Source organism: Amblyomma maculatum, chromosome 3, assembly GCF_055883805.1.
Source record: "Amblyomma maculatum isolate TAMU_Amacu chromosome 3, ASM5588380v1, whole genome shotgun sequence".
Taxonomy (NCBI): Eukaryota; Metazoa; Arthropoda; class Arachnida; order Ixodida; family Ixodidae; genus Amblyomma; species Amblyomma maculatum.
In genome coordinates this window covers 180,773,357-180,787,575 of record NC_139346.1, presented here as the reverse complement: position 1 = coordinate 180,787,575, position 14,219 = coordinate 180,773,357, and the positions used below count along the sequence as shown (strand labels likewise).

The 14,219-nt window shown below is 46.1% G+C and overlaps 1 protein-coding gene across 4 annotated transcripts in view; it reads right to left on the bottom strand.

The window, feature by feature from the left end:
• The window catches only part of Liprin-gamma (liprin protein kazrin), a 171,883-nt gene extending 158,098 nt beyond the window's left edge, over positions 1-13,785 (bottom strand). For all 4 annotated transcript variants that reach the window (XR_014706168.1, XM_084598832.1, XM_084598833.1 and 1 more), the window contains exon 1: positions 13,616-13,785. Coding sequence is in view for 3 of the 4 variants with exons in the window: in XM_084598832.1 (XP_084454958.1) it covers positions 13,616-13,727 (112 nt within the window). In the remaining variant the exon portion in view is untranslated. The remainder of the gene's footprint in view (positions 1-13,615) is intronic.
• Between the last annotated feature and the right edge of the window lie 434 nt (positions 13,786-14,219).

Genomic DNA, 14,219 nt, shown 5'->3' with positions numbered 1-14,219 from the left:
CCACATCTTTCCAAGTGGATGCGGCCACGCGTTCAAATTTTGGCTTGCGCGTGCAACTATAGCTGCCTCCCTGATCTTGCTTGGAGACTGACGCGCTCGAATAGAAGTTGATGAAGGCGGCGACACACAGATCAAGAGCAAGTGGCTGTTCAACAGATGCGATATCAGTCTGTTATATGTGATCGCCAGCCGATTTAAGTTTACAACATCGTTTTGACATTTGGTAGGCGGATCGAATTTCGGGTGAACGGCGTATCTTTTGGTAAAGTGTCATCGCTTTGCCGGTGGAGGGCCACTTTACCTTGCTTCTCCACGCTGTCGATGGCGGCGGCGCCTTCTTCGTCCCCCATCGGGTCGCCTGAAGAAGGGGTCGTTGCATGTGACCGCCTGTTGTCGAAGCCCGCAGCGTACTCGTTGCCGCCCATTCCCGCCGACGATTCGACGCTGGCGCGGCTGGACGAGCGAGAATGCTGGACGACGATCTCGGTGACGGTGGTCACCTCAAACTCGACTACGTTCAGCGCAAGCATCGTAGCGGCCGAGTCCTCACGCGACGGCTTCGTAAACGTTCGCGCGAGGGGAGGCTATCGCGATAATCACGCGCCTAAAAAGTTTTACGTCTGGAGAATGGCTGTAGTGACAGAAGCGGCCTGAACCCCGTTCACTCTTATCCAAAAACGAGTATAGTGGAACTAACTGTGGTATTTAGGCCACGTGGTGAACAGCTATTCTCGAGGAGAGTGACTGGGACTGATGTCTCTTTGCAGTTAGCCGCTCAGGGAGTAGCGGTTAGTGACGGAGGAACTAATGGCGATGACAATGCAATTAGTCCCCAAAAGAATGTACCCAAAAAAAAGAAGAAGAATTAGTCCCCCAAAGCTCTTCTACGTTTTTGGAGGGCTCAGTGTATGCTTTGGAAGGACAGCGCGTTAGTGCAGATTGTCTTTTTTTGGGTACCTAACACGTCACTTTTTCATGGAGCCGGAAAAGATGCATGGTATACGGGTTACGGTGGGTAGCTCCTCAGCTGCCTTTGAGTGCTTATGAATTGGACTGCTGTTGGCACTGATAAAAACCTCCCTTGCAGTTTGGTGTGGCTTCAGGACAATCACGCGCTGTCAACGGTATACATATTTCTCTGAACTTCCAGGATCCACCGGTCTACGAAATCTCTGTAATTGACTTTCCTACTGAACAGAGAGAGATTACTTTGTTCAGACTAGCCTACTATATCCTTTGAAAACGTTCTTTCATCGGACACTTGGTGAAACAACCTGGGCGTCCCTGCTTGCTAGCGAATTATAGCGCTTAAACGCACGCTAGGATGGCTGCAATGGTGCAGAACTACGAACAACGCAACGCTGTAAATAGTCATGGCTTAGTTAGGGCTAAACACTTCCTTAAATCCTGCCATAACGCTCAAACAGTGATGAGCAAAGCTTCCAATCTAGCCAACGATAATTAGGCCACCCAGGTTAATCTCGTGGCTTTGGAAACTTATATAAGTGCTTGCTAAAATGTGTGCCGTATATATCCTATATATAGTTTGAGTAGAACAGGCACGCCCGGAGAATAGCACGGGCCCTCGTAGTCTGTCCTGCTTTAAAAAGGTAACGGGCGTTTGCATAGCTTTTAAGCGAGGTTTTATATCCTTCGTCGCATACCCTGTGTGACTATAACCGGATGATGTAATTTAGTAAGCAGCCTCACAGACATCCTTTACAATGGCTACTCCATTTGCATTCCCATGAGCTGGATGCTTACCAGCACATACAAAAGGCACAACACCGCCATGTAATTTTGTCTCGCCAATAAAGCAGTTCGATGTCTCAGAAAGGTGCTGACAGAAGCACCGTCTCATGTGAGGCACCTGTGGGAAAGGTAAAAAAGAAAGAAGCAAACGTTCCCACGAAAACGTGCTTGAGTTAGAGCCAGCTTCCAAGGTTGCCACATTCCGGCTAGGTCAACGTTTTATAGCGGCGCATATATCTCTTCTTCTCCTGCCCGGAGGCCCGGCGGGAAAAACATCAACCGTCGACGAGAGGACGACTGCTTCGCGACTCAGACACGTGAAAGAAATAGTAATGCAACGCCACTAAAAAAAATACCAGATAAAGGAAATGACACCGAGAAAGGATAAAGAGTGTGAGGTAAGCTGTCCCCTTGAAATACTGCCTCACGCCTCTGAGTTTCGGCGGGAGCCGTCATAAATTCCCGTTCGTAAAGTTAATTCGCGGATCTACTCTCCTTGCCGAGCGCGCCGCCATGCACGGTGTATAGGTAGACTTCTTGCCGGTAGCGTCGTCATTTTGCTTTTCTAGGCTCTGGCCTCTGGGATTTTATAGCATATCTACCTTTTTTTATTTATCCTCCCACCCTGGTCACTGCCTCGCAGCTTGTCTCATACTAACCCACGAAAGAGCTTCGCTTCCTGTGTTGTTGCTCTTATCCGCAGACAGATCCGAAAGACTTCGGGCGACAAATATAGCGCTCTTGGGGTCAATGAACCCACACCTGGCTCGTCGGTGGTGCCCCGAAACAGGCTCAACCCCGACACACGAGGCTACTGCAAACAACACGAGAGAAAAAAGAGATATATAGAAGAGAAGAAGGAAAAAGAAATTGAGGTAAATAATTTTTGAAAACGGCCAGAGAATGGGGAAGGGTGAGTCGGCAGCAAAAATTGCGGCAGCAGCCTGGGAAACCCGAGTGAAGGGTTGGCCGCCTCGCCTTGGCAGCACCCGAAAGAGAAGCAAGACAGTGAGTGAACGCGAGGAAGAGAGCGAAGGTAAGGGGTGCCACCAAAAATACTCCTGACAGCTTTCTTTTTTATGACGCAACAACTGCCTTCGAAGCAACAAATAAGGAAGCTATAGATGCGTCGGCGGTAGCAGCGCACGAGCTTTGCTATAAACGGTCGACGACGCTACGGCTATCACGAAGCGAGGTTTGAGCACGAGAGAGAGAGGCGAAACCGCGGTGAAGAAAACGAATAACTACAAGCAGATTCTGGGATGCGAGTCGGAAAGCTCTTCCACTTGACGTTTTCCGTCCGCTGTTTCCATCTTCTCGTCCTCTCTCTCGCGTTTTCGTGTTTTGGTTTCCGTTAACTTTATTGCTCACTTCTCTTTTGGTCCCTTCCCGAAGCACCTTCCGTATGACACACTGCCTCTTGAGTGCGGGGTCTGCTTCGTGGGTTTCACCAACGCGGTTGTCGCCTACTGTGTATTACGCTATAAGCTGTGAGGAATGCCTACTGCCACCAAACAGTAACCTTAAGTTATAGCCCGACGTCATTGGAGCGCGGAGAAGCTGGGAAAAGGCGTCTCTCGGTGAGTAAATAAAAGGAAAACGACAACAAAAATAGGGTAACTGGTGTCCGTAGAACACACTAACTTCGAGGCAGGTTTTACAGTCTGTTCAGAAGTTCAGATTAAGTTCGCTTTCTCTTTCAAACTGCGGCACTCGGCTTAAAGCTTTGTATTAGGCAGCTGAAACTAAGTTTGAGCCAAATGTTGCAGACGCAGGTCAATGACCCCAACAACGGTTGCCACTTGGTCGTAACGCAGGCGTAACACAGATTAGTTTGTTAGCTGATGCGAACCACGCAACAAGTTGCGGATAATCCTGCACGCTGAGGTTGTCAGGAGATCCTCGTTAAATGAGGAATCTGAGCGGAAAGACCAAATGTTCCGATCTATATGAGCGGTGGAGCGCAGCGTTCACTTCCGCAACTACCTGCATGTAAGCCGCATCGTTGACGTCGTCGCTATCATGATTACAGCGCACAACCCGCATGCCGCATCTGTCATGACGGCAGTTTAAAGAGCGAGAAGCACGAAGGAAGCGATCGTACCCACCGTAACGCATATGCCGCTTACCGGTAACGCTTAAATAATGTCCTTCTCCTTATCCCCATCGCAACGCCGGTCGCGAGCCGTGTTGTCTGCGCCGCCTGTCAAAACGACCGCAGCGGCGCGCAGCAGCTCCCGCAGCGAGGAACGAACGGAGCGCCGGTCACCGTCTCAGATGCCCTGCGGATTCACTGCAGGCACTACTTCGCCGCTTTGCAGACAAGCAATGCGGCGAAGCCGACACAAGAAATCCCAGGGGGCGAGACCTACGTGCACGTCACGAACGTTGAACCCGAACGGCGTACTACACACGCTGGGCACATAAATGCAGCAGTGCACAAACGCGCAGTTAAAAAAGAAAAGGATGCGAAAGCATGGGGTCGAAGGAGCCGCGAAGCGGCGGTGTGACAGGACCACGAGGCCTCGAGCCGGCGCGGACGTGCTAGCCATTTTTTCTTTGCGCCTTTATTGTTGTCTTGGAGGTCGGCGCTTTGCGGCGAAGCGCAGGCGAGGGCTTCTCTGCTTTGCCTGCTGTTCGAGAGATGGCGCCAGGCGGTAGCCGGCAAGTGAGGTACGAGTTGGACATTGGCATTGGAGACAGAAGGCGTTCGGTTCGTGGCTCGTTGAGTGAACTTGAAGCGGCTGATTTGAAGAGTGTCTAAACGAATGCGTTAATTTCTGTCTCCATTTCCCTGCCGCTATGCGCAAGAGAGGGGTTCAGCAAGAAATAGAGGCGCGCGCGATCAAGCAGAGCAGCCTAAACCCATAATAGAAAATTTTCTACTTATCAGCACATTACAGTACCAGTTGTGGAATTTCATAATTAAAAATAATTAGATAAAAGGCTCCAACATAACTCCTTCCACTGAAAGAAGGCTAAGTTGGGCAGAGAGCTCTGCTGTGCCTTCCTGTTGTCAGATGAAAATCTCACAACAGATTTTGCGAGATTTTGTGAGATACAGAAAGGGGAGATGAAAATCTGGGGCGTGCCTCTGGCTGGCGATATTTGGCAGGTGACATGGTCGTGCACTGATTGGTCATCTGGTTGTGTGACGTCATAAGATCACTTGGCATGCCCAAATCTTCGAAGTAGGGTTTAGCTTTTGAGATTAGAGAGTGACACTTAATCCCAGCCCTCCACGGAGCCTTCGATTCCGAGTTACATATACACGCTTCCCCTATGCCGCGCAGACATGTTCGTATGTACGGTTTGGATAAAACGGGGCTCTATATGTCGAGGAGAACGCACGTAATGTGCTAGCATAAGACTGTATGATAATGACTATATGTGAAATAATAGATGCGCGAATTAAAAGACTAGCCATTAGGATAGCACAAAAGTGCATAAACACGCGAATGAGGGTCCGCAAGGGGAGGAGATAAACGGGAGCTATAAACGATGTTGCGCCTTTAAAGATGGAGCTTAAATACCCCTCCCCCCCCCCCCCCTTTTTTTTTTTTTCTTGCAGAGCCAGATCTGTAGCAAAGTGTCAAGTGCGTACTTGACAGCTGCCGCCGTCCGTCGCTAGTTGGTGTCTTTAACCTGAACAGCGCATGCGCCGTAGAGGATAGCGGTTTGCTTTCCAACAAGCGAAATGGAGGTGAAGAGGTGCGCATGCTTACAGCGTCCACGTGAGAAAGCGAAAGTAAAGCTTGCAACAAGCGGGAAGCATAAATGCGGAGTAAGGAGCCTTGTTTAAACGCGCTAAACTGTTTTTGAACGTCGGACTTAACTTAGCATAAGGTTTATTTTTGTGGGCATTGTGCTTGGTTGGCTAGTGAGGCAAAAAAAATTTCAAATGTTCGCGCACTGCGGCGGCAAAATATGAAAAATAAACAACCGCCTACTATTCTACTATTCACGTGGTTGCTTATGCGACATAGGTATATGTAGCGCATGTCTGTACAAAATTCGTAGTTCTACAGTATTATTATTCGGAGAGTAATGAAGCGATCCTGAAGCGGCAATGTCTTTGACGATCCTAATACGTTATACGCACTATAGAAAATCCACGACCTTTTTAGAAATCGGTTTCACTTAGCTTTAAGATGCGCTGTGGCCAACTCTTTCCTGTGCTACGAAAGCAATCTAGTGCCCCAATATGGCAGCGCCCTTCACCCGAATTGCATGCGAATATATCCAACGCATCAATAAACCTGGACGCTGCGACGAACACCTTCCCTGCTGTTTGCTGTACGTCCGTGCAGGTGGTAACAGGATCCATATTCCGAGTTTGCGTCGTTATCGAAGTGTCGCTGTCTCACGTGACTTCGAATCATCTGATTGGTCGAAACGCGTGAACCGGTCGTTGCCACTACGGAACCGGAAGAGGTGGCAACATTATGTTCCGGCATTTCCACCAATCAAATGACACGAGGTCACGTGAGATAACGACGCAAACTCGAAATACGGGCCCAGGACCGATACCCTTAAATGTGGAATTTGTTGCAAGTGTCTCATCGTATTAGCCTTACATTTTGAAACGTACACTGCGCATACTGCATAACTTGCCAACTTGGGTTTTCAAGGGCATCGTGAGTCACGTTCCTGAGTCAAAATCGCTGTTCATCAACAACCCAGAACAGGCAAGATCGCGTTTCATTTCGCTTTCGTTTCGAGTTTCAAGGTCAGGCTTGAGACAAAGATCGATTAAATTGGTGTTTGGGGCCTTCATGGCAGCGTAGTAGAAACCTTTAGGACCGTTTAACGCAACTTGTGACGTAGGAGGTTATGCTTAACAGGGAAATAGAAACCGATGTTTTCTGGACTCACTGCGCACAGATAGAAGGTGATGGAAACGAAGACTTGCGATGCACACCGCGTCAGATTGGCAGAAAAAGATGCGAGGTGGTCGGTAGTAGAGTTAGTAACCTAACACTGTTCTCCTGGCCCATACTGTAAGGAGCGCTTAAAAAGGACATTGAAATTACACCACGCACTAATAGGTTTTCAAATGTTGAAAGTGCGCCTGAACTCTGCACTGACAAACGGTTTGCGATGGCGTTTCCGTCAGACGAACAGCCCACATTGTGACCACTGCGGTGCGATCGAAGCTGTTGACATGTCTTGTTTGAGTGCCATGGATATGCTGACAAGCGTGCTGACTGTGAACGTTGCAAGGAGTTGTCCCCAGTGCGTCCGACAATGGACAGTATTTTAGGTCCCTTGGCCTGACCTAGGCATCAGAGACATACAGTGAACCTTCTGTTTGCGTATTCTGTTAAAAGACATTGCGCATCTTGACAAGCTATAATTTTACCTTGCATGTCAACCTCACGGAGTTTTCACTCTGTGATCTTCGTGAGCCCCCGTAATTGTAGAAATATATATGTACAGTCTTTGTCAAAAGTATACGGCCCAAGAGGTTCGCTTCTAAGCACTGTAACGCGGCTGCTGGCAGCAATACTGGAATACGAATTTAAGCTAGAGGAGAATGAGGGTGAGATTTCTCATCTACAAGATTTCGAACGCGACAGTTGCTTTACGAGCCTCGTTACAGGGCTTAGAACAAAAATCCTTGGGCCGTATACTTTTGACAAAGACTGTACCTAATCACTCCATAATTTAACATTACTCGAGAATGAACCTTAACGCGTATTTAATAGCCGAATTCTATGTCCCCCTACTATTATTTCCTTTATTTTCAATGCCTCTCGCATTCCGTCTTGTTCTCTCCAGTTCCCTTTCCTATGCAGAGATAGCATGTCCTGCTCCTGTGTCCAAGACAGACACCGCAAATTGTCTCCGGATATGCCCCTCTCTACATGCCGCACAGCAGAAACACCTGCTCTGATGCGGGCCTCCCCCAGGCCGACCACCGAATGTGGACTCCTGGATACTAGGTACTAACCACCAGTCATTAGTAAATTTTCTGAAATAATCAAGCCTGTACCTGTATTTGTGAAGAAACATTGTGCTGCAAAGCACGATATCACAATAAAAAAAGTCAGGCAATTTTAAACGCACGCTTAAGTACCTGTTTTTCATTAAAAAGTATCCCTCCCTCCCTCCCTCCCTCCCTCCCTCCCTCCCTCCCTCCCTCCATCCCTCTCTCTTCTTCGCTGCCTCTTGGTGTCTGTTTGCATCAGTGTGGAACAGCCTTATAAGAGACCCCCATGCCGAAACACCACGATCATCAATGCAAGTATTCCGGGAGCTGTGCGCTTTGGGGTGTGTGACACATGCTGCGATGGACGAAACTGCTGGCTGTCTTCCCTGTCTGGATCGACACATGAGTGTGCATCCGGAATATTGATATTTGTGATGGTGGTGAAGTGTGGATATATATTGCAGCGCGATGATTTCAAATATGAGAATATCTGAGAATTTCTCTTTCGGCTGTAATCTTGTGAATTAAAAGTTTGCGGCCATAACATATATAGTGATCTCGTATCTGTGACCAGCGAACTTGATCTGTTCGTGCATTGCCGAGTCGCGATCATATTTTATTTTTTCCAAGGTCACAGGGTCAAATACAGTCACGAAAACGGCTTTTTGGTGGAAGCCTTAGAACTTGAGCTTCAACTAAATCGAGGAAACAGCCTGCTCTCCACATTAAGGTATGAGGTGACAGCGTTGATAGCTCCCGCCTGCCGGCTCGTTTTGTGAATCCGCGTTCGCGTACGTTTTACTTTGCCGGTGAGTTAATCGGCCATGTTTTATTTCTTCCCCCCTTATCTCCCACATATCCACTAGCATATATAGTCGTAAGATACCACAATACTTGAAAGAACACCCTGCACAGACACAAATTCTCGTTTCAACCGTTGCAAGCCGTACACGAACGGGAATGTGTGGCCTATAGGTGCATCATGTCTAATGCACGCGACACAAGGATCTTGGAGGGCTGGATTCTGATATCTCACCCTTCCTTCTCAATGGAGGAGCTCGAGATGGAAACGCCTACCAAATAGGCAATACTACGTGATCTTGTGACGTCGCACAACCTGATGACCAGGCAGTGCACGGACATGTCAGGTGCCAACTTCCACATACCAGAGCCATGTCCGAGGTTTTTTGTTCACAATATTGGCACCGTATTGTCTGGAGAACGATGCCTTGAACACTAAAAGAAGCCATCTATATGCGCTAAATATGGGCACTTACATGGAGATATAGTGCATGCACATTCTCTCGGCATTTACATGCGTCATCATCATCATCAGCATCATAAGCCTGACTATACCCACTGCAGGTTGAAGGCCTCTCCCATACATATTACTCCAACTAACAAGGTCCTCTGCTAGCTGCATCCACTTGACCCCTGCGAACTTTTTAACCTCATCCTCCCACCTAACTTTCTGCCGCCCCCAGCTAAGCTTTCCTTCCCTCGGAAGCGACCATCTGTTATCCTCTCTTCGTAGCCCATGTCATGCTCATGCCCCTTTCTTCTTGATTTTTACTGGAATGTCAGTAACTCAAGTAATTTCCTGACCTACTCTGCAAGCTTCCTATCTCTTAAGTTACCCCTACTATTTTCCGTTCGATACCTCTCTGCGTTGTCGTCAGCTTAAATAGAGCCCTTTTCATTAGCCTTCCTATTAAGATGCCACTGCTATATACTTTCCTCTTGAGAGATATCACAGAATAATTTGCGAGTACTTGCCAAATACGCTGCATCATAATCTTTTCCTCCTGGTTTCTAATTCATGGTTCGGATCTGCGCTTAATATACCTATCTCAAGTAGACATATTTGCCTATCACTTGCAGCGTTTCGCTACCTATTGTAAACTGCTGTTCCTTCCCGATACCGCTGAACATTACCTTATTCTTCTGCAAACTAATTTTAAAGCCTACCGTTCTGCTTTTCCTGCCTATAAGTCATCGATCATTCTTTGCAATTCATCCCCTGAGTTACTCATCTAGGCAATGTCATCAGCGAATCGCACAGTACTGAGGTTTTCTCCATCAACCCTCCCATTCCAAGTCCCTGAACACTTCCTCTAGGCAAGCTCTGAATGCTTCAATTAGGATCTTGGTCTGGGCTAGTTGGTTCATAACTTTCAAAAAACAAACACAGCGCGAAGAAACAGGACATAGGAAGAAGACACATACAAGACGAGACTGGCGCTGTCCCGTCTTGTATGTGTCTTCTTCCAGTGTCCTGTTTCTTCGCGCTGTTTTATTTTTAAAAGTTATGAATGGTACTGGGAGATGGTGTCTCCTTGGGTAACATCTTTCCTTGTAGGGATTTAATTACTTTCGTTGTGCAGAGCTGCGGTTGCTGTGCAGTCACTATATATATATATATATATATATATATATATATATATATATATATATATATATATATATATATATATATATATATATATATATATATATATATATATATAAATATATATATATATATATATATATATAGCCTCACCGGCTGCTTTTCGGTGGAGGCGAAAAGCAAGGCGCCCGTGTACTGTGCGATGTCAGTGCACGTTAAAGAACCCCATGCAGGTGGTCGATATTTCCGGAGTCCTCCACTAAGGCGTCTCTCATAGCCTGAGTCGTTTTGGGACGTTAAACCCAACAAACCAACCAACCAACCATATATATATATATATATATATATATATATATATATATATATATATATATATATATTGTAAGGAAGAAGAAACAACGCTGCGGCATCACCATCACCATCGCTGGCCTCCGGCGCCCATCTCTCTCGCGCTGCAGCTGTGCCCTGCGGCTGGTATTCCGATCCTGCTGTGCCCGAATTACTGCCAGCGCTAGACGTTCCAATTCAATATATATATATATATATATATATATATATATATATATATATATATATATATATATATATATATATATATATATATATATATATATATATATATTTCTTCCAGTACTTTCACATACAGCTCATCTGACTGCGAAGTTTCGACTAATTATTTTTCGTAGAAGAAATGAAAATTTTGTTCTATGAGGTGTGCTATATATAGCACACTCACGGTCGTCACCGGTTGCTAAATTTTCCGACGCGATAGAGCTCAGCGCTGGCTAAATATTTGACAGCCTTATAAACTTGGAAGGAGTTCTAAGCCTCGCCAGGGGACATTGAACGGAGCGATGAACGTGCGCGAAAAACGAGCCTTTTGAGATGTTCGAAAACGTTGCCAGTCTGGCTATTGCGAAAAGGTACACTTTCATTGTAAACCAGCCTGCGAAAAACAAAAATCGTAAGAGCATTAGGCATATCAATATAGATGAATCGTGTACAGTTCGTCTACTAAATCAAATCGTATACTAAATTAAGGTTCGACGGATACGGTACACTATTAGAAACACCGTTCATGGTTTGCTGACTGCACCGCCGGCTTAAAGCTCAAAGATCCCTACCCGTCTCAATTCGTATAGCCATCAGACAAGCTGACCATTCAGCTACGTACTGTATTCAGTAGCTGCGCAAAATAGAACTGTACCTCAAGCAACGAAAGGTAAACGCTATGCAGAAAACCACAGTTCACTCAATGCATAAGCACCACTGTCTGCATTCTCGGATTTCCCAGAGGCAGCTGTGAAGCCTTCTTCGAGAGACGGTTGGTGCTGAACTCATTCATGCCTAGAAAAAGAGATAATCTTCGCTGTCCACTGCGCCATGTAGGTAGCCGCGGTTTCTTCGCGTGCTAAGTTGCCAATCTTTCGCACTTCGTTTCGGATGTCATCGTTTCCGTCTCCTTTGAAAAAATTGCACTATAAGGACTTTAATTAGGTCTTCTTGATATTAACCAAAAACTATATCAACCGTTAATTACTTAGCTAAATATGACAAGATACAGTAAAGCAAAGACAAATGAAGCAAACCTTAGCTAAATTCCTGCTAAATATGCTTCTAGAGTATATTCGTTCTTAACCAAGCTAAACCTTAATGTTTTGTCCTGTTCACCTCCTAGGTTTCCTGTTTGGACTACTAAACGGAGTATAGCTATAGCCGCGTACTTGACACGTGAGTGCACATGTGCACTCTAAACAATGCCAAATGGGCGAATGCGATACAGCGGTTCCCAATACTTCAACCACGGCTTTATGTACAACTTCTCAATTCCTAAGTGGACTCTATACTTCATAGAGTTACACATAGGACGGGTCAATATAGCGACGTGCAAAAATCAATTAGCTCTGAAGAGACTGGTAGAGATTTGAAAATTCGCCTCTGATCTCTGTATGTGCGTTGTTTAAACATCTGACCATGGAAATTTTGGTAATGTTACAGCGTGCCAATCATGAAAACACAATCATTCCCTTTTTTTCTTATATATAATCCGTACCATGATACAACCGAAAGGTGTGGGTGTATACCGATTGTATGCACTATAGTAGCAGCGCGAGATGGAATTAGCACTACCAAATAGGAGCATAGGGAGGCATTTTCGCTATGCCTCCTGAGCTATGGAGGAAGCCTACCTGCATAGGAGGGTGAATTAAAAATTATTGACACTTTTTTGTTCTACAAGTTATTTACAAAGTGGTAGCAATCCAACGTGCATTGTTATACATAATTTTATTTCTTCTGTGTCCTCCCTTTTTAATGCGTCTTCGATGAATGCATGCGTCCAGTTGAGATGCGTGGGCTTATGCGTGCTATAGTGCCTAGAATATACTGGCTAGTATGATCCCTACGCACGCGTGCGCAATTTGATTTCTGTCAAGCCGTTTTCTATCGAGCCATTGTCTCGTAACCATGCATGTACGCTCGCTAGCAGCTTGCACCAAGGGGGGACAACGAGCAGCGATCCGATTTTTATCGTTGGAGAATGTGAAAAGGGCTTATTTCATCATAAAATTTTGTGGCACTAGAACACCCACTCTCTTATTTTCAGCTGTATGTGTCGGTCAAGGATAATTTGCACGGTCGTCGATGGTCAAATAATTTAGATCCGCGAAAGCGATGCAATAGGCTCTATCAACCAAAAACATATAAAAAGGAGGCCAATGTGTAGACAAATGATGAACCACATATTATTGTACAGCCTGTCCTGCTTAAATAAATTGTGGAATGAAAACTGTGGATAAGTGCTGACTCCCTCGTATACTGCCACGGGCGGCGCGCGGACTGGCACGCCCGTAAACGGCAATCAGGCTAGCGCTGGACAGAAACTGTTTATTGAATAAACTAGTGACCATAAACGAAAAAAAAGAACCCTGACGGCAACAAGTGGAAGATTGATTTGAAATCGTTATGCCACCGAACATCAGCGCAAACTAAATATGAAATGTTCGTAACACACATAAAAACCACATTCCGGAAACTGCGAGCTTTTTTATGTAAAGTTTATATAGGTGACACCGCCTGAGATGCGCATATTGGTATTCATGCAGCATATAAATTCCTCCAAGAAACACGCATACTTTTCAGCGCTACATGAGGCTGAACGATAAGGCTGGGAAAAAAAAAAAGATATCACATTTTTTGACGTCGTTAAAAGTGGTTAGATCAGAACAATTCTCGGCCTGCTTCTTCATCCGACTGAACCACATGTCTAGTGATGACACATTGTCGAGGGTCTCAAGCTCATGGCCGATGTGAAGCCATTCAAATAAACTTAAGATAGACAACTCATAGAAAGTTTATGAACTGTCTGAAGAAATGTTTTGCAAGAATATGGCCTTTACGGCCCATGAACGCCTGGGATTCCGATCGACATTTGACAAGAGACTGTTTTCTCCAACGACAATTCTCTGCACAGCTGTTTCCCTAAAAGCTGAAGGAAAAGTGCCTGGAAAACAAGGCGGCCGAAAAATACGGGAGAGCCTTACCTGTCTCGAAATAGGTGTTCTGTTTCTCGAAAGCCCGGCTGAACACGTTGATGGGCCGCTGCTGCAGAAAGCAGACAGCCCTGTTCTTCTCGTTCATTCCTTTTTCGTCCATCGTCGCCGTCGACACTTACTCCGGTGCGTACAGTCAACGCACAAACCGCACCAGGTGTCACTCAGGTATACAGGTATACACAACGCTGTTGGACGAGACACTATAACGGAGAGAGCGTCTAGAATCCATTTTTTTTTTACACTCTCTCTTGCTGACACACTGTTTTCCCTACGTCTTTCAAAAGGCGAACATGGTATCTTATTTTGGCGCGCGCTGCGCAGACGGGCCGAATTCGTGGTTGAAGTAGAAATGCAAGAAGTCTTCGCCCTCGCGAACGTTTCAAGAGGAACGTAAACACACGCTCGCACACCTATGCGCACAAACTCACAAGCACAACAGCAGTTTTTCGAGCGCCTCTTAAACACTATTCACGTTCACTGTGCGTAGACGACACAATAGGGGCAATGCGCGCCTGCTTTTTTTTCTTCCCTCCAGGCTTTCAAAACTCTTCGCGAATGCTAGGGACGTTGTCGCTCGCAGCGCGAGCGCTCG